The sequence below is a fragment of the Typopeltis vanoorti genome, chromosome 25 (assembly GCF_054136105.1).
Source record: "Typopeltis vanoorti isolate ZY-2024b chromosome 25, IOZ_Tvanoo_1.0, whole genome shotgun sequence".
In the NCBI taxonomy this organism is placed as follows: domain Eukaryota; kingdom Metazoa; phylum Arthropoda; class Arachnida; order Uropygi; family Thelyphonidae; genus Typopeltis; species Typopeltis vanoorti.
Genome location: NC_143573.1, coordinates 38,278,864 through 38,300,448, shown reverse-complemented (window position 1 = coordinate 38,300,448; position 21,585 = coordinate 38,278,864). Strand labels below are relative to the sequence as shown.

Here is a 21,585-nt window from a genome sequence, read left to right as displayed (position 1 = left end):
CAAGGTGCCTTATTATATCAAGATTAATGAGGGCTTTTCTGATGTCCTTTTGGCAAAAGTTCAGAAGAGGCATGCAATTAGCAAATCGTGGAAGTACAGGAAGTGATTTGCTTTGGTCGTCCAGGCAGGAGTTGAAGTTAAAAATTGATGTCAAGAGGTCCGTCTTTTCCTTGGATGAGGTTACCATAGTGCCATCAGGATGCAAGAGAGGTGGCAACATGGAAGGGCAGAAGTTTAGCCCAACAGCCTTAGCAAAGGACCAGAGGACTTGACTGCCAGTTGAATAGGAGGTGAGTTTATTGCATTTCATTCTTACAAAGTCTGCTTTGGAATCATTGATAACTTTTTTTTTTTTGCACATTTTCTAGCTGTTATGTTAGCTGAATAAGAAGCTATAGTTTTTAATTTAAGCCATTGAACATGACCTGCATTTTTATCATGGACAGCAGAAGCACTGGCTTGGATACATTTTGGGAGTTTGCATTAGAGTGGGGAATGAAGGCTCTCATTCCAGTGAGGATTATTTTGGTTACTAGTTCAGTGCAGCTGTGTGGATCATGAGAGCAAAAGCAGTAATCTTACCATGGAAAAGCAGCATAAAAATATGGAAGTCATCCCAGTTAGTACAATTATAGTGCCATAGGGTATGAGGCTAAGCAGAGGGATCTGCATAAAAAGCTGATATTTACATCTCCAGTTTTGATGTCAGGTTTAATACCACTTTCCTTCACAATGTGTTCTATATAGATAATGAACAACAGTGGAGATAATGTACATCCATCCTTGTTTCATGCGTGATTTAAATCAAACCATCTTTCTGTACCTCTTTCAATTCTAACTACTGACTTACAGCTCAAATATAGAGTATGTAGTTCTTGATATATAATGCCAAATTTACACCAGATTATTGTAGTGTTTGTAACAGCTTTCCTCTTGACATCTTGTCATATGTCTGTTCCAGTTTAAAAACAGATCCTTGTTATATTCCCATGACTTCTCCACTAAAGTCTTTCACTTGTCTTAAAGTTAAAATCCTGACAACTTGTATGTGGCCTGAATCCACCTTGTACTTCTCCAAGTATAATTGCATAAATCTTACCATGAACACTCAGCAGGAAAATTCCTCTGTAACTCTCATATTTTATTTTCCTTTTTATAGATGGGTACTCTGAGATTTCTACTCCAGGCATCTGGAATTCAACCCTCTGACCAGGCTTTCTCAATTATACAATGAAGCAACTTTAAAAGTTTTATGCCATACCTCCATATTTAAGCATTTCTGGTTACATATCATCTACTCCAGCTGCCTTTTGTCAAAAGGCTGGAACTATTAAGACTTTAGTAAATTGTGCTCATTCTTTATGTTCTTCAGATGAACTTTTACAGAAAAAATTACAACATATTCAGTTATTTGACATTTCACATTTGACATGATTTTAATAACTGCTCTGCAGCTATATCATAATATCTTTTAAGGAATTCCAGCACATCCCAGTCATACAACACATTAGATTCCAGACTACTGTCTGTGGATGCATGTAATAATAATTTAATAGTGTTTTTAAGCAGTCATACATGAATGTAAATGACATAAATAAATTCTTTATTTATGTCAAATACATAAACAAATTTAGAATAATTTTTGCAAACAAAAAAAGTTATTCTGAATAGCTTGGCTTAAGGGAATTTTTCGATTTAGTTATCAATCTATGCCGGTGCTTCCCAAACTTATGGATGTAAAGGCCTCCTTTGGAAAAAAAAAAAAAAAAAAAAAAAAAAAAAAAAAAAAAAAATTTCACAGCCCTCTCCCCCCCCCCCCAATAAAAAAAATCATAATACAGATAGACATATTATTATAATATTTATTGTATTTATATTCAAGATTTTGCATTTGTAATTTTTTGTGTTTCTTATCAGTACCTTTGAAATGAAACTTACATGAATAAGCATATATTTACTAATGTTCATTAAACACCGAAATACGCAGGAAACAAAATTTGTGAACCAACACCAATGTGTGATTTTTTCCATTGAAATATAAAAAATAATAAAAATTAAATAAGTTTCTTTAAGATTAAAAATAAACTAAGTGTTAAAACATTTTAAATTTGTTTTCATTATTTCACGGCCCTCATCAACAAAACTTGCAGCCCACAGTTTGGGTAGTGTTGGTCTACACCACGAAAAGTTTTTCTGTTTCAGCATCAGGCTTGTCACATTTGCAAATAACTGTAGTATTAACTAGTTTAGCACTTTTAACTTCACTGACAACTTTATCTTTGTTTGTAATAACTCTAACAACAGTAGTGCAAAGTATATTTAGTCTGTGGCCTGTCTCAGTGTTCAGTACTCTATCATCACTAAAATTAATAATTTTAACCTTAGTATCTAATATAATAAGTTTACAAGTCTTCTCCTTTTCACTGGAGGCAGCAGCACCTGCACTTTGAATTTTATCTGCCATTATAAACAATAATAAAATTGTAATCATAAAGAATTTATAATTCACAGTGAAATGCCAAAATACAGAGTTATGTAGCAAGCAACAACGATGTCATAAACAAACATTCACAAAAACTGCGCATCGTTTCATGTGAGCATCATGTTGCTAAAACCGTTGTATGAGCAAATGCAGCATTGTATAAATGGGCAAGGGTTATAATTGAAAAGCATTGTATGAGTGGATTGCCATAAAGTTGAAGCATCATAAGGCGGGGTATTACTGTATATTGATTAGCTGTAGATAGGGCTATTATAAAATGTCATTCATTGTTCTGATTTTTCATATTCCACAAATAACATATTACAACATTTGGTTCTTGTTTGTAGTCTTCAGGAGTCTGTAAATTATTATAGTGTCTTGCATAAGCTAGTATGTGAATGTGATACTAAATAAAACTATGTTTTTAATTAAAATCTTAAAACATATGAACATATTCAGAAATAGCTGTTATTAATATTACTAAAATTATATTTTTAACTTGAACATTCTAAAAAACAAAAATGAAAAGCATAATATCTCAAGTTCCACATTTTTACTTTATTAGAAATATCTGTAGGATCTCTAAATATATATGACATGAACAGACACAAAAAAAACTTTAATCCTAGAAATTAACTCTAGCATTATAATATGTGTCATCTGTTAAACATGCCAAGAACATAAGATCTTTTAACGCTCATTTGCTTTTAAAAAATAATACGAGGATGGTCTGAAAAGTTCTCAGCCTCGACCATAGATGGCAACACTATCAGCATGATTTTTTTTCCCCCAAGTTGGTCATAAGCATCCATGTGAAATTGCAAGTCATTCTATCAAGTAGTTTGTTTTATACAGCTGTCTAAAGCAAAAGTGTTGTCTGTATCCTTTGAAATGGATAAAATTGAGTATCGTGCGGTTATAAAATTCTTTGTAAAAGAAGGTTTAAGGCCAAAAGAAATTCATTCGAAGTTCATAAAAGTTTATGTGCACTCTTCTCCTTTGTTTTCGACAATTAAGAAATGGGCTGCCGAGTTTAAACGTAGCCGTACTAGCCTTGAAGATATTTCATGTGAAGGACGTCCAAAAAGTGTAACAAACACCAGAAATCATTGATCAAGTGCACAATATAATATTGGATGGCTGGCGAGTCAAAGTGCATGAAATTGCTGATACTATAGGAATTTCAAAAGAACATGTAGGATATATTTTGCATGAAGAATTGCAAATGAAAAAGTTTTGTGCAAGATGGGTGCCGCGCTTGCTCACAGCAGATCAAAAATACACTCACATGAAAATTTCTGAACAGCGCTTGGAGCATTTTAACAAGAATAAAACTGATTTTGTTCGTTGATTTATTACTATGGATGAGATTTGGATTCACCAGAATCCAAACAGCAGTCAAAACAGTGGACAGAAGCCGGTTGTTCAGTGCCAAAGAAAACAAAATCAGTTCCATCAGCAGGAAAGGTCATGGCATCGGTGTTTTGGGATGCTAAAGGCATTTTGTTTATTAATTATCTTGAAAAGGGTAAAATAATAACCAGGGAATATTATTTCGATCTTTTAACCAGACTAGACGAAAAAATTAATGAGAAGAGACCCATTTTGCAGAATGAAAAAATCATCTTTCATCAGGACAATGCACCTGCCCACAAAGGTGTTTTGGCAATATGAAAATTAAGGGATCTGCACTATGAATTGTTGCAACATCCGTCTTATTCCTCAGATTTGGCTCCCTCTGACTTCTATCTCTTTCCAAAACTAAAACTCTTCCTCGCTGGTCAGCCATTTCCTTCGAATCAAGAAGTGATTGCAAGCGTAGAGGGGTATTTTGCAGATCTTACTGAGAACTACTCAGGGATGGGATAATGGTGCTAGAGCATCGCTGGAATAAATGTATTAGTCCTAAGGGAGATTATGTTGAAAAATAAAAATAATTTAAAATTATAAATTAGTTGTTTCATTGTTAGGCTGAAAACTTTTTAGACCACCCTCGTAATAGTAATGCTTGCTATATTATAGCTACCCGTTTCTTTTATGAATTATTAAGAGGGTGGCTTGGTCTCTGTTATTTGATATTCCATACATGCTTACTTTATGTGGACTATCCATGATTTGCAGACTTAATGGTTTTTTATTTCTTTTGTTATAGTAACTTTATGGGGGAAGGGATCATCTAATGTCTGATTATTGAGGATTTACATGATTCCAGTATACATTGAAGTACTGATTTGCCTTATATATCTTTAAAGAAATGTTTGCAGGTACATTTTCTGTTCATTAGCACATCATATAAATGCATTATGTAAGCCATAAAGAAAGTTAAAATATCAAAAGTACTTCACGGTGTTTTCAGTGTGTCCTTAAGCTCTTCCAAGAAAGCCTGCATTGCCAATTCTTTCTGAATTGCTACTCTCATAGAGATAGGAATAAATTCCATTTCAAGTGTTTCAGAATTTTATACTTAATCCTAACATTTTTTTTTATCGTTGATTAAAATAGGCACAACCACCATCAGAAACAAAAGATGATAGCAGGTTACTTGTTCGAAGAGAACCCAGTCCTCCTACACCCCGCTCAGTTCGGTTAGAACGGGTTGCCCAAGCCTTAGCACAAAGTTCAGAGGAGCTCAGAAGGTAACTTTTTTTTCTTTTTCTTTTTTTTTTGATATTTGTCTTATTTTATTCATGTTCCTTCAATAAAATGCTTATTTGCTTGAAATGTCAGGAAAGTGAAAATTTTAATATATCATATTTGGACCAAACTTTGCATATTGCAGTTTATTATGTGAAATCCTTTACCAGTAAATTTTATAGCTACAGAGATTGCCTCTTATTAGCAATCCATGCCATTCACAAAAAAAAAAGAAAAAAAAAGTGCCATGATTTTCTTAAATTTCTAAAGCATTTTTCAACTACTTGTAGATTTTGATGCATTTTTTTGTCTGTATCAAGTACTTTAGTAAAGTTTTAACTACAGTTTGATAATTAAAACTGTGTATATTGGACATTTTCATGATGATTTTTGCTTTGATTGATATCTGTATGAAATGGCCCATATATATTATTGGACTTCATATCCATCTCCCATGTCATTGAATGTGGGAGATGGACACACAGTAGTATACTTAGATTTTGCAAAGGCTTTTGATCGATTACTGCATGATAAGGTGATGGTCAAACTGGAAGCGGATCTGGTCAGATATTCGACTAATGCACTGGATTGGAGAGTGGCTGTATCAACAATTTGTGTGTGTGTGTGGGGGGGCAATATCCCAGAAGAGAAAAATCACTAGTGGTGGATATGTTTTAGGACCATTGCCGTTTAACCTGTATGTTAATGATATTGGGGAAATTTTCAATCATGATATACAGTTGTTTACAGATGATTCAAAGTTGGGACGAGCTATGAGGAACTCAGCAGATGTTATGAACCTTACAAGAAGACTTGAATAGGCTGAATGAATGGACTTAGGAGTGTGGATGCCAGTTCAATGTTGCAAAATGTAAGGTTTTAAAATTTGGAAAACAAAGATAGCATGTAGAATTTACTCAGCAGATGTTAGTAGCAAGGCTTATACGTTGGTCAGACATAACTGGTGATTAGTTTACGGAATTAACAACGCATCTAAAGTATATTAATTAAAGGTAACTTTAATGAATAACTTCTATATTTCGGCAACGTCACATTGCCATCTTCAGGAACATAAAGATATGGTATGTGCACGCAGGCACTAACACAAAGCAAATGAGGAAGAAAGCAAGAAACTAATATTGTTCCTAAAGTCCTAATGGTGCCCTCTGGCGGGCTAATTTGGTAGTCTTGGCAGTTGGGCTGAAGTTCTCATAATGTAAGTCTCCCAAATTTGGGGTAGTTTCATGCACCCAAATTTGTTGAGGTTAGGAACGTTTTTTAGAGCTGCTGAAGATTCTTTGAATAATCTTTCGTATTTAAACTTGCTGCGATGAATTATTTTTGTTTTCTTCCAACGAATTTTATGGTGGGTATCTAAGGCATGGTCTGCCAGCCCAGAGCGGCTGTACTGGTGGAACCGGATGTAGTCTTGGTGTTCTGAAATCCTGATATTTGTTGTTCTGCCTGTTTGGCCAAAGTAGGACAATTTGCAGCTGCAAGGGACCTGGTATACACCAGGTAGGTCTAGGGGAAGTGGTTGGTCTTTGGTAGAGCGGATAAGGGATGCCAAATTTTTATATGGTCTGTAACAGGAAGTAAGGTCATATTTTTTGAGGATATTGGTTATTTTCTCAGAGGTGCCCTGGATGTAGGGGATGGTGATAGACTTGGTGTAATCTTTATTGTGGAGGGGGGGGGGGGGGTTGTGGTTTACTGGTTTTAGTATTTTTTGGATTTTTTGGGGGTTATAGCCATTGGCTAAGAAAGTGTTGAGGATGTGGTTTAGTTCAGTAGTTGTCATCTGAGCAGATTAATTTTGCCCTATTATATAGTGTTTTTATAACCCCATATTGTTGTGAGGGGGGGAGGACTGCTGGTGAATGTATCTGCCAGTATGGGTGGGTTTTCTGTGAACAGAGAAAACCAAAGATCCATCAAGCTGGCGGGTGATTAAAGTGTCTAGGAAGGGGAGGGTGTTGTTTTCCTCTTTTTCTAAGGTGAACTGGACTCTGGGGTGTTGGTTGTTTAAGTGTGTTAGGAAGGAGTGGAGTGTGTCTGAGCCATGTGGCCAAATAGCAAACACATCATCCACATAACGAAGCCAAATAGTGGGTTTTTGTGGGGCGGAGTTTAAGGCTTTCTCTTCAAATGTCTCCATAAAGAAATTGGCCAAGGGTGGGGAAAGCGGTGAACCCATGGCTGTACCCTCTATCTATTTGTAGAACTTTCCTTGCCAAACAAAATAGCCCGAGTTCATTGTGAACTGAAATAGGGCTGAGATATCGGGAGGAAACTTGGCTTGGATGAGCTCTAGGGTTTCTTTGAGTGGGACATTAGTGAATAGGGAGGAGACGTCAAAACTGACCATTATGTCAGTGTGTTGGAGTGTGAGGTTTTCTATACTGGCTTTAAAGTGGGCTGAGTTTTTTGTGTGTGATGGTGTGTTGCCAGTGTAGTGTGTGAGCGTTTTGGCTAAATGTTTGGCTAATTTATATGTTGGGGAATCAATGCCATCCACTATGGGATGCAATGGCACGTTTTGTTTATGTATTTTTGGGAGTCCATATAATCGGGGGGTTCTAGAGTTATAAGGTTTTAGTTTGTTGGTGACTTCCACAGGCCAAGAAGTGACCTTCTTAAGGAGTCTGTGGGGAGTTCTAATCTGAGAGCTGGTCGGATTATATTCAATGGGGAGGTAAGTCGTACGGTCTAGTACTAAAGCTGTTAGCTTACCTTTGTAGTCTTTTTGATTGAGCACTACAGTGGCGTTTCCCTTGGTGATTACTATTTTTTTGTTGTTTTTCACTTCTTGTAGGGCAGCATATTCGTTTTTGGATAAGATGGTTTTTGGAGGTTTGGCTTTAGTGAGAACACCGACTACATCCAGTCTAACGTTGTTGGCAATATGGTTAGGCAGGTTGCGAATCCCACGTTCTATATGGATCATGATATCTTCGGCAGGTATTCTTTTAGGAGCTAGGGCGAAATTGTGACCACGTGAAAGTGCGGTGAGTGCTTCAGGCTTTAAAACTGCCGACGAGAGGTTGACTACAGTGTTGAGTGGTGGCTGTGGTAAGGAGGTAGAATTCTTTGTCAGGTTTTCGTATTTTTTCAAGTGCCGACTTCGTATTTTTTCGAATTCCTTTTTTGCCGATGTGCACGAGACGTCATGAAGTATCGACCATAGATCATGGCGAGTGTATCCGAAAGCTCTTCCTCTAGCGCCCGTAAGGTTTTGTTTTCGTCAGCCAGGAGAACTCGCGTCGTGGTAATTTGTTCTCTTAACAGGTCGAAGCTAGGGCGATTATAAATGCGCAGAGCTTTCTCGGAAGTAAAACGGTGCTTCAATTTAACACAATTAGGGATCACTTTGTTATCCCGGCAGCGTTTTAGGAACATCAGACAATTTATTTGCCTCGATATTTTTAACCTCAATTTGCCGTATCGACCAAATATCTACCAAAGACCAACCACTTCCCCTAGACCTACCTGGTGTATACCAGGTCCCTTGCAGCTGCAAATTGTCCTACTTTGGCCAAACAGGCAGAACAACAAATATCAGGATTTCAGAACACCAAGACTACATCCGGTTCCACCAGTACAGCCGCTCTGGGCTGGCAGACCATGCCTTAGATACCCACCATAAAATTCGTTGGAAGAAAACAAAAATAATTCATCGCAGCAAGTTTAAATACGAAAGATTATTCAAAGAATCTTCAGCAGCTCTAAAAAACGTTCCTAACCTCAACAAATTTGGGTGCATGAAACTACCCCAAATTTGGGAGACTTACATTATGAGAACTTCAGCCCAACTGCCAAGACTACCAAATTAGCCCGCCAGAGGGCACCATTAGGACTTTAGGAACAATATTAGTTTCTTGCTTTCTTCCTCATTTGCTTTGTGTTAGTGCCTGTGTGCACTTACCATATCTTTATGTTCCTGAAGATGGCAATGTGACGTTGCCGAAATATAGAAGTTATTCATTAAAGTTACCTTTAATTAATATACTTTATATGCATTGTTAATTCCGTAAACTAATCACCAGTTCAACAGATGTTGTTGAAAGTGGAAGAAATAAGAGATCTTGAGATGATGGTGGATAAGGATCTAAAATTTAGAGGACAAGTTACTGAAAATTGTGAGGACAACACAACATATTCTGGCAGTGATGATACAGAGAAGACTGACTTGTAGAAGTATGATGATTCTAGTTCCATTGTATAAGGTTCTAATTAGGCCACAATATTATTATTATTATTATTATTATTATTACATGACACCTCGAAGGAGTCCAAAGACTCATCGAGGAGGACACCTACTCTGCAGCTCTCTGGCTACACCAACTACAACACCATCTACCGTCCTCCACCACCACTAGTATTTCCACAGACAATGTACACATATGGACTACTGTGCACAGGTTTGGTCACCTGTTTTTCATAAGAATGAAGAGATGGTGGAGAAAGTCCAGATGCAATTGACCAAAATAGTTTCTGATCTCTGGAATGTTGAATAGGAGGAAGAGAGGTGATATGATAGAGACATACAAGTTAGTAAAGGATTGTTGTACAATTAACATTGAAAAGGTTTTTCATAAAATGGTAGGAGATTGGGGAGGGGGGGAACAAGAGGTCATCCCTGGAAGCTGTATAAGAAGGGTGTGAGCAAGTAAGTGAGAAGCAGGTTTTTTGCATGGGAGTTGTAAAGGGTGAGATGCATTGCCTGAGAGAGAGTGGCTCTGCAGAGAATTTGAATGTGTTTAAGGTATGGTATGATGAGCAAATGATTTGTGTGTATGACAAAAGGGATCTCCTAGATGAGTCTGTGACTCCATGGGGGTCTTAGGATAACAATAATAATATATATCACAAACAACTGTTAATCATTGATTTTATTTATAAGTTACTATTAAGAAAATAGAAATGGATGTAAAAAGTGGCATGCACCTTCTAGTATTCTGTTCTGATTAGCATCCCTTGGGAAGCTTTTTTTTTTTTTAGAGCTCCAGTGATATCAGTTACATTCAAGTAAGTAGGTTTTATTATAGACTTATGTATCACACTGGTGCTAATAACCTTGTAAATCACATTTATTGAAGCAAAATGATTTATGGATTTTGGAAAAGCTCATTGTATTTAACATGAAAAACTTTCCATCTTGTAAAATGAAATGTATATCTATAAAGATTTTAATTACGCTGATCTTTGAATTATCCAGGCAGCAAATGTTTTGGTTATTTGAGGGTTAAATAATTGAGAAATTGTGTAGAAACCCTACTCTAGGACCAAACCTAGAATGTTTTCAAACCACTTTAGCCCTCCAGTAAGGAGGGTGCTGGTTTCACACACAGCAATGAAATTCATCTACTACCTAAAGACAGTCACAAACATCCATACCCATGGCAAGATTCACACCCACAGCCTGTTAATTGTTAAAATTATTATGCTTTTAATTTTATATAGAAAATGGTTTCATAGCACATCATTAAAAAATGGTTTCATAGCACATCATTTAAGGTAGTGTGATTATGATGAATGCATTCTTAGATTTGACATAAATGTTACTGTTCATTTAAAGTGTCGCATTTGTTAAGTATCATGATATCTTTTTATTTCTAACTCTTATGGGACCGTGATTTACTATTCATCATTCTTTTTTGTAATGTACCCTTGAGAAATAGCAGAGTACAATTTGAATATTATGTGAGTGAGGACTTCTGTTTTCAGATTTATTTATTAAAGTGCAAAAAAAAAAAAAAGTTGGTTTATTCTGAGTACTCCTTATTTTAATGACAAGTGACTGTTACTTTGCTTTGAAAAGTTTTGCAAAACTTCTGATCATTTCAAGTGAACTAACTGCATATGACTTTGAACATTCTGAATAGTTATTGTTGGTGTAAGTTTTTCCTGCTCTTATAATAGTTTTGAAATTTGTATAATTAAATACTTAATTTACAACTGAAGATTGCTGTTTTATGAGATCACTGATTAACATAGTGAACAACTCTGGAATGACTTCTAATGGGACTATGTTATGCCAACTAGTTTCACCAACTAAGGCTGTTGGCATCTTCAGGGTACATAACTGATGTAAGGCACTAAAAAGTTAAAAACTGTTACAAACCATAATTAACCAATTCCAGTGAGATCATGCATAGAGCATGCATGATCTCACTTGTTATTTAGGAACGTTCTATAGTTGGCACTGTAATTCAGTTCTGGTGAGTTAAGAGATCTAATAAGGGTCTTCCAGATCACGGCAAGATTAGTCCTTGGTTCCTGTTAAGGTTTTGTATATAGTGGGCAACTGCTGTGGCTTCTTTAATAATTCGGGAGCAGAAATCCTCCTCTATGTAAGGAATTGTACTTCTATCTCCCTCTATGATGTGGTTTGTTCTTGAGAAATGAAAAGCTAACCCCGAGTTTTCTTCTCTGTTATTATTGACGTCACCAATGTTCTTCTTGCCTAATTTCAAGGCTCCTTGAAGTCTGGCCGATGTAATTCAAGCCACACGAGCAAAGTATGTTATAAACTCCAGCATATTTGAAGAAAGGATGACTATCTTTTGGAGATCTTAAGAATTGCCTAATCGTTTCTGTAGGTTTAAAGGCCACTCTTATTTTATGTAGTCTAAGGAGTCCTGCAATCTTATTCGAAACTGTCCCTAAGTATGGAATGATGATGGTTGAAATATAACGTATGTCATCTCGTTGTCTTTGTGGGGGGTTTGATCAGAGAAAAGTATCTTGTGGACAAGTTTTCGAGAAAATCCACTTCATGGTAAGGTTGTTAGATATCAGGGATAGTTCTTCCTGGAGGTCTTGTTGATCTGTTTAAGGAGAGAGGCGCAGTTCTTCAGCATGTGTACAATTCTAAGTTTTTGAGAAATGTGGTGGGAGGAAGCAAAATGTAAATAACATCCTGTATTGGTAGGTTTGCGGTAAACTGAGAGGTTGATACCACCATTCGTTAGCTTCTTAATTAAAGTGTCCAGAAATGGTAATTGGTTATCCTTTTCAAGTTCTAGAGTGAATTTGATTATATGGTGTAAAGAATTGATCTTGTGTAGAAAGTCTAACAGGTCCTTTTTTGTGTGGTTCCAAACAATAAAGATATCGTCCACGTATCTCCACCATACTTTGGGTTTAGGGTCTACTTGAGATAAGATTTTACTTTCAAAATCCTCCATAAAGAGATCAGCACAAGATGGAGAGAGAGGGCTACCCATTGCAAGGCCAGTCAATTGCTGATATATGGTTTTATTCTATATGAAAAAGTTTGATGTTAAACAATGATGGAACAGAGAAGTAATATCTTGTGGGAACAAACTTCCTAAAATGTTGATGACTTTCTCCACAGGGATGTTAGTGAATAGAGATGTAATATCGAGGCTGGTTTGTAGATCCGTATTGGAGATTGAGATGTTGTTCAGTTTCTCTATGAAATGTTGCGAATTTCATATATAAGTATCTGAATTATGGACGTGTGGTTTGAGGAGACCTGCCAGGTGTTTAGATAACAGATAAGTGGGTGAATTGATTCCATCTACAATTGGTCATAGTGGTATTCCATTTTTGTGTACTTTAGGAGCACCATATAGTCTTGGTGTTAGTGGATGCATGGATTGCAATCTTCATTTTAAGTCTATAGGCCAGTTCACCATGTGACATATTAAATCGTTGGTGTCGTTGCGATTCTTTAGTGTTGGATCTGTGACTGGGACATGGTAGGTTGATATATCCGATAGTAAGCTGTTAATCTTATCTTTAATCACTGGTGTTTAAAATCACTGTGGAATTTCCCTTATCTGCCTTTAATATGATAATGTCTTTCTTTTTCTTCAAACTATACAATGTTCTTTTTTCAGAGGAGTGATGTTTTTGTTAGGAGATCTGGAAGATGAAAGGATGATACTACTTTTTTAATCTAATATCATTAGCCATGGGTTCCAGTAACGACAAGACTGCCTTTTATATATTACAAATGATATCTATTTTGGGGACATGATCAGGTGTTATCGCAAAATTGAAACCTTTTTTAAGTATACTGATCTCTGGTTTTGTTAATACGTGATCTGATAAATTAAAATAAACTTTGTTATCTGGTAGAGAAGGTTTTGACTTAAAATGTTTTGTATAAAGATCGTTGAATTTTTTGATTTGGTTTCATTTGCTTGTTGTATGGGTAGAGTGGCCTTTAAACTTACAGAAACGATTAGGCAATTCTTAAGATCTCCAAAAGATAGCCATCCTTTCTTCAAATATGCTGGAGTTTACAACATAACCTGCTCGTGTGGCTTGAATTACATTGACCAGACTTCAAGGAGCCTTGAAATTAGGCAAAAAGAACACATTGGTGATGTCAATAATAACATAGAAGAAAAATCAGGGTTAGCTTTTCATTTCTCAAGAACGAACCATATCATAGAGTGGGATAGAAGTACAATTCCTTACATAGAGGAGGACTTCCACTCCAGAATTATTAAAGAAGCCACAGCAGTTGCCTGCTGTGTACAAAACCTTAACAGGAACCAAGGACTAATCTTGCCCGTGATCTAGAAAACCCTTATTAGATCTCTTAACTCACCAGAACTGAATTACAATGCCAACTATAGAACCTTCCTAAATAACGACAAGTGAGATCATGCATGCTCTATGCATGTATTGTACGCACTCTGTCTAATATAATTGGAATCGGTTGATTATAGTTTGTAACAGTTTTTTACTTTTTAGTTCCTTACATCAGTTATGTACCCTGAAGATGTCGACAGCTTTAGTTGGTGAAACTAGTTGGTATAACATAGTTGTTTATTATATGTACTTGATCAATATATTCTCATTAGAAGTCAATGCAGAGCTTTTATGATCAAGAAAATTAAACGTTTTTTAACATAGTAAACAACTGTTCAGTTTTTATCTCATAAAAAAAAACCTCCTATGCAAACAAGTAAGGAAATTATCTTTGACAATAAAATGGTATTTTTAATTGCATAATCACATAATGTGATATAAATTATTATTGCAACAATTATGTTGTAGGCATAATTTTATTTTATCTTGTTTTGCCAATGAAAATGACATATATTGAAACCAAAATTGAAATGATCAATAACTTTTAATAATAATGCAAAATTCCATTCAATAAGAGGAGAGTCATTATTATTATTATTTCAAATTGTTTTGCTAATAAAAACACCTTGATTATAGCAAAAAAAAAAAATCACCATGCTTGAACGATTAACATCATTTTCTGATAGGTCCCCTCAAGGGGTGTACAGGATATTATGGGGGGGGACTGAAAAGTTCTGATAACCACGAGAAAGAACATACGAGGATATAAGAATATAAGAACATGGAAGTTTCCTTCATAACTACTAGTATGTTCTTTCTTGTGGTTATATCAGTTGCTTTAATTTATCATCTAGGTGTTTATCAGAACATTCCGGCCTCCCCCCCCCCATATAATAAATTACGATAGTATGCTATGCATAACCAAGACTGCAAATCACTTATAACTATTTACATAGGATATAACTTGAATGCCTTTCAGAATTGAATTCTTAGTTGTCACAGTTTCAGCCATTTGAGAGGTTATTATATCTGTTGCTGGGTGTTATAAAAAAAATAATAATAATGACTAACAAGTATGTCAAAAGTTAGTGGCTCATTTTGGTTTATAATCAGTAAAGAGCTAATTTTTTGACAAAATGACTCTACTCTACAAATTTCAGTGGAGATCATAAATACCAACTTTCATTAAACTTCATCTAACTGAGCCTCTGTAGCTCATTCGGTATAGACAAAGCCCTTTGATAGTAAGACCTGGGTTCAATTACAGTCAGTGACGTGAGGAACCTTTATCTTGTCTCTTTTGACTAAGGATGAGTTAGCTGGTCTCATACGGAGGTAGAGGATTTTTTCTCCCAGAAACTGGGGGTTTTTTGTCGCTCATAACAGGCAAACTGGCTCGTGAACATGCTACTACAATCAAAAAATACACCCCCCCAAGCAGCAGGCTCGGCAACAGGTTGGTTGGGGTTGTACTAACAAAGTCGCATCAATGTAACATGCAGTTCCTGCATTGGAAGTGAGATAAATGCACAGAGGAAGAAGAAGATTAAACTTCATCCAATCAGTGCAGAATTTTTACTATTAGTTTAAATTATTTTGCTGTTATAAATGATCACATTGAAAACAAAACTGAGGCCATGTGGACATTTCTAGTGTAAATCCTAAATCTCAAAGTTTGTTGAATTCTATCTAACCAGAGTAGAAGTACTGCAGTTTTGCACATTATGTCCGTCTGTATCTTTGCAGATGGTCTGATTGAAATGAGATTGAAGTGACTCGGCAAATTTTTGTAAGGATTCCAAATAGCGTTCAATAAAATCAGTCCAACCAGTGTTCATGAGTAACTTTTTGTACAGATGTTCAATACATATTTAATGTATATGTATGTATTTTGTAAAATGCATGCTCATTTTGCTAAAAATGAGTCGGGTGTTGAGAATATAGAAGGTTGGCTGCAGTTCAGAAAAAGATGTTTGTATAAGCAGTATTATTATGTTGCTGGAATTTCAGGCAGTAATTTACATTCTCCACACTTAAAACAATATCCAAGCACCATTTCTAAATTGCACCTATACTGTTGCTTAATTAGTAATGAGCTAATATTTTTATGTACAAGATATTTTTTAGGAGATGTTGCTAATTTTTGGTTGATAGAACATTTTGCTTCGTATATCTATACAGCCTTGGATAGGCACTAAAGTGAGATTTTAAGATTTTATGACAGAAGAAGTGAAAAGAAGAGAAAAGGATAACATGAAAGGGATAACCCTCAGAATGGTGAGGCTAGTTTTGTCAGAAGATGGTGATTTTAACTGTGTTCAAATAAGCAGCCTAAGTTGATGAATCAACTCAAACTGCTTATTGGAACCAGTGAGGTTTTAAGAGTTATTGGAATATGTGTGCTGGCCTGGTGGCTGGTTGTTATGTTCACTAATGCCAGAAGCATTGAGAATAAAGGTGATGAATTTTTTTGATTATGTACATTGTTTTATTATGTTTTGATCAATGTCTTAAAAATAACAGAGCTTTGAAGTGATTACTTTAGGTTATACATCCTAAGTAGACCCTTTGGCTATTAGGATTCTGAAATGAAACTATATAAAAGGTTAATTTGAGGAGTTGTAGATATTGCAAGAACTTTATTCAAACATAGATTGGGTGGAATATCTATAGAAGTGCTAAAGAGATGTGCAAGAGAAATAGCAATGCTTGTAAGTTGGTTGTTCAGCTTGAGTTTCAGTACAAGCACATTTCCTAATGAATAGAAAGAAACCAAGATAATTCCATTATATAGGAGTGAAAATAGAATAAAAGCAACCAATTGTAAATCAGTCAATATCTGCAAAGTGGTCATTAAAGTATTGGAAATGATAATTGGAACCTGCATTCATCCAGAAATAGATAGATAATACTTTGAGTCTTAAGGACTTTGTCTTGCTTTAGCAATTTTCTCATATTTTATTTTAGAGTGACTGCAGAGTTGGATAGACCACAATACTTTTGGAATTTTTTTATCAGTTCTTTTTGATATTGCATAACATTTTATAAGTAAATAAAATTCATCACTGCATGCCAGAAATGGCATGCAGTGATGAATTTTATTTGCTTATAAAATGCCAGTAAATTTGCAATAACAACACATTCGTGTTTCATTGTACCCATTTCATTGTACCTGACATCATTCGGGAGGATACCATACTCTTAAAGCAAAAAAATGTTTAATTTCACAAACTACTCTAATTAAAAATGGGCGTGAGAAGGCAGAAGATAGTGAAAGCCGTGAATTTGCTGAAAGATAAATTATTTTTGGAAGATTTTAATGATATTTAAGTTATTATATTTATGAGTGTTTGCAGGATTAACTGTAAGGGGAGTGTGTGTAGTTTTAAGATTTTTAAAAGTTTAATATTTGTTTTATTGCACACTGTATTGTGCATCATGGTGCTGATGCAAAAAAAAAACAATGATGGGCGATTTTAACATGCATGATTACATTCGCTGCAGCATGTGTGAAATATATGGCCTTTACAGAACAAGAGATTTTTGGAAAGTGAATAAAACTTGGGAATGTGTTTTGTGAGCAAATGTAATAAATGTGAAGAGAGTAAGAAGAGTGATAATGACTATTTGAAAGATGAAATTTGGAATAATATGATTAGCGTGATTGGCATAGTTAGTGTTGCAAGTGGTGTGAGTGACTGTATGAATAACTCAGTGGAAAACAAAGCATGATCAGATGGTAATGGAAAGATAGTGTGTTTACGTGGATTCTTCACAGAGCCAAACATGAAATTGAGTGATTGGAGAAATGCCCTGACAGATGGTATAACAGAAGTGAAAGAAAGGGGAGAGAAAATTGCATGAAAATAAAAGATTGGATTTTGTATGGTGATTCGCTGTTGGTGTCCTTGAGGCGAGTGTGACAAAATCATGTTTTCCTGGAGCTAAGATTAAGGATATCAGTAAAACTGTAAGAATGAAGAAAGTTAAGGTGAAAGAGATGTTTATTATAGCTGGTACAAATGATTTTGCAGGAGACAAGGGTGGTATGCAAGAAGACATGAAAGAGTTGCTAGTGTACGTGAAAAAGAAGAGCGAAAGTAAAAGTTGTGTCTGTTGCTACAGTATGATAAAGGTGAGCTGAGATGAAGAGCTATGATTGCATATGAGCAGTATGTGGATTGTAAAGGAGGAATGGTGTGGAGTTTATGGATTAGTGTAGTGAGTTTGATGTAGGGAAGGAATTTTTACATAGGGTGGATGTCTTGCATCTAAATGGATTTGGTGTCAAGAATTTTGAAAAAGTGTTCAGTGAGTTTGGAAGTACAAAGTCTGGGAAACTAGAATGTTTATGGGATGAGTGTGGATCCAGACAACCTAGTAGTTAGTAAGAGGAAGAGTGATCACATGATGCAAAACATAGCCCTCCAAGTTAACTTTAGTCAGCTAGGTAACACAAGGTGTAAGGGAGGTGGGATTAAGGGGTATTGCAATTTATGCATACTAATGCAGAAGTGTTTGAAATAAGGTTGAGGAGTTTATGGCATTGGTTAGCAGAACTTGGCCAATAGTTATATGTATCAGTGATACGTGTTTGAGTAAGGATGATGTGGTAATAGGGATATGGTGTCTTCAGAGAGGAGACAGAAGGAACAGGATGGGGGAGAGGGTTTTGCTAATGAAAGCAAAGGAATTAAAGCCAAAAAGAGTAGAAGTGCATCAGGAGGACAGGAATTCAGAGGGCAGTTCATTTGAGGCTATTTGGTGTGAGATAAAGAAAAATGGACTAAATATGTAAAATTGGCTGCTTCTATAATCCACTGGGTTATACAGGAGAATGTAGATGACATGCATTAACAAATTAGCACAATGAGTAAAGGTCGAGTAATTATTATGGGAGATTTCATTATAGGGACATAGATTGGGAGAAGGAATAGTCACAGGGAGGAGGGAAGAAAATGGAATTTATATAGCTACTAAGAGATAATGACCTGAGGTGACACAAGGTTCGAGAGTGCTGGATCTAATCATAGCAGTAGAGAATTTAACATTAACCAATCTAGCTATGCCGCCTCTGCTTGGGGAAAGTGATAATGGAGTCTTGACCTGGTAGATTGCCAGACATGCAGAATTTTCTATTAAGAAGGGATATATGCCACATATTCGTATGCCACAGCAGAGCAATGGCATAAGAATATGAAGGGGAGAGATGTTGTTGGTGCTTGGAAGGTGGTGCCAAGGTGTGTTTGAAGAAAGCAGTATCTGAATGTATATCTAGAGTCAGAAGGATAAATCAGGTAGAAATTAGATGGATGAATATCTCCATGAAGCAGGAGTTGCACACAAAGAAAAAGTTGTAGAGGGATTATAAAGAAAAATGTGATCAGCATACCCATGAGCAGTATAAGGTGCATGTAAGAAGGTTGACCTGTATGATAAGGAAGGCCAAAGCTAATTATGAGAGAAAGTTAGCTGATGAGGCCCAAAGAAATTTTAAGGAGTTCTTTCACTATATGGCAAGTAAAAGGAGAAATAACTATGGAGGATGACTTTAAAAAGTGCTGATGGTGTGGAAGGTAATGGAACCGAACCAAATAGTCGAATTACTGAGTGAGCATTTTGACATTGACATATAAGAGAATGGAGGTTGAAGAAATGAAGGTGCTTAAAAAGTACAGAACTTCAATAGGAATACGGTCATGGGATTAGATGGCATATTGGCCTGTGTATTATGAGAATGTGCGAGAGAATTATCAGCCCTTCTGACCAAGCTGTTCAGTTTAGGCCTCAGTAGTGGGAAGGTGCCTAATAAAGGAGGCTCCAAGACAGAAGTAGCAAATTATAGGCCAATCAGCATCTCAGGAAAGGTTGCTAAGGTGTTTGAGAAACTGGTAAAGACAGAATTCAGGACTGGGTGGATAGCAATATGATATTTATAAGGGATAACATGTTTTGTTAAGAGTAGGTTTTACCTTAGTAATTTGCTTACTTTTTATAATCAGGTGACAGTGGAGTTGGATTAGGGAAATGCCTACTCAGTGATTAACACTAGACTTTGCAAAAGCATTTGTTAAGATTCCACATAGAATTCTATTGCATAAATTGGTGGAAATGGAAATAGATATGAATCTGGTGATTTGGATTAAAGACTGGCTGAAGGACAGATATCAAAGAGCAGTTTATGGAGGAGTTGAATCCCAGCAGAAAACAAGTGATTAGTGGTATTCCATAGGACTCAGTACTTGGGCTTCTATTGTTTAATTTGTATATCAATGATATAGGAAATAATTTGACAGGAAATGTGCAGTTGTTTGCTGATGATGCAAAATTGTGAAGAGCAATGGTAAATGAAGTTAAAGATACCAAAAAATTATATACTTGGTTTTAATCCTTTACCCAGGGAAGCAAAACAATGTTTTGTGCATGAAATGTATTCATGTCTGAGCTACTTGGATATAGAGGCTAATGACTTTATTAAGGCATCATCAGTGGGAGCCAGACCCTCATAAGGATCATAAAGATATTGAAAATGGAGGTCAAGGAGACACTGTTCAAGAAGAGCAGATGATGCATATAGAAGTAGATGTGTGAGCATATAAGAAAGGATTGATATGTCCAGGGAAGTGGATGCAAAAATTCTATCTGTGGAGATGTATATGATCAGTTGATGATCTTATGCCTCTTATCAGTGATGAGAGAGGACTGGCTGTGTGGGGACAGGGGGGGGTGTCATATCTGAGAAATTATAAGGTGCATTCAAGACAGTTGACCTATATGGTAAGGAAGGCCAAAACTAATTATGAGACAAAGTTAGCTGATGAGGCTCAAAGAAACTCTAAGGAGTTCTTTCACTATATGGCAAGTAAAAGGTGGAATGACTATGGAGGATGACTTTAAAAAGTACTGATGGTGTGGAAGGTAATAGAACCAAACGAGATAGTTGAATTACTGAGTGAGCATTTTGCAAAAGTGTACCATCTAGTTGGTGACATTGACCGCTAGGAGAATGGAGGTTGAAGAAATGTAGGTGCTTAAAACTACAGTACTTCGATAGGAACACAGTCATGGAATTGGATGGCATATCAGCCCCTCTGATACTGTGCAAAAAGATTGGATTATGCATATAGAAGCAGAAGTTGAGCATATAAGAAAAGATTGAGATGTCCAGGGATGTGGGTGAAAATATATCTGTAGAGATGTACAAGGGTGGTCTGAAAAGTTCTCATACCATAGATGGCAACACTATCAGCAAGATTTTTTTTTTCTGAGTTGGTACATCTGTTGTAAGCATCCATGTGTTGCAAGTCATTCTATCAAGTAGTTTGTTTTATACAGTTGTCTTAAACAAAAAGTGTTGTCTGTATACCTTGAAATGGATAAAATTGAGTATTGTGTGGTTATAAAATTCTTTGTAAAAGAAAGTTTAACACCAAAAGAAATTCATTCGATGTTCATAAAAGTTTATGGGCACCCTTACTCTTCTCCTTTGTTTTCAGCAATTAAGAAATGAGCTGCCGAGTTTAAATGGATCATCTTCAAGGCTGGCCGTATCAGTCTTGAAAATGATCCACGTGAAAGACGTCCAAAAAGTATAACAACACCAGAAATCATTGATCAAGTGCACAGTATAGTATTGGATGACTGGTGAGTCAAGTGCATGAAATTGCTGAGACTATAGGTATTTCAAAAGAACGTGTAGGGTATATTTTGCATGAAGAATTGCAAATGAAAAAGCTTTGTGCAAGATGGGTGCCAACCTTACTCACAGCAGATCAAAAACACACTCGCATGAAAATTTCTGAACAATGCTTGAAGCGTTTTAACAAGAATAAAACTGATTTCGTGCTTCTATTTATTATTATGGATGAGACTTGGATTCACCATTACACTCCAGAATC

General features: G+C 35.9%; 1 protein-coding gene across 10 annotated transcripts in view; it reads left to right on the top strand.

Annotated features, from left to right (window-relative positions):
- The window catches only part of LOC150092673 (liprin-alpha-1-like), a 778,236-nt gene that overhangs the window by 580,962 nt on the left and 175,689 nt on the right, over window positions 1-21,585 (top strand). For all 10 annotated transcript variants that reach the window (XM_090414522.1, XM_090414524.1, XM_090414523.1 and 7 more), the window contains one exon: window positions 4,985-5,118. In XM_090414522.1, coding sequence (XP_090270648.1) covers window positions 4,985-5,118 — 134 coding nt within the window. The remainder of the gene's footprint in view (window positions 1-4,984; window positions 5,119-21,585) is intronic.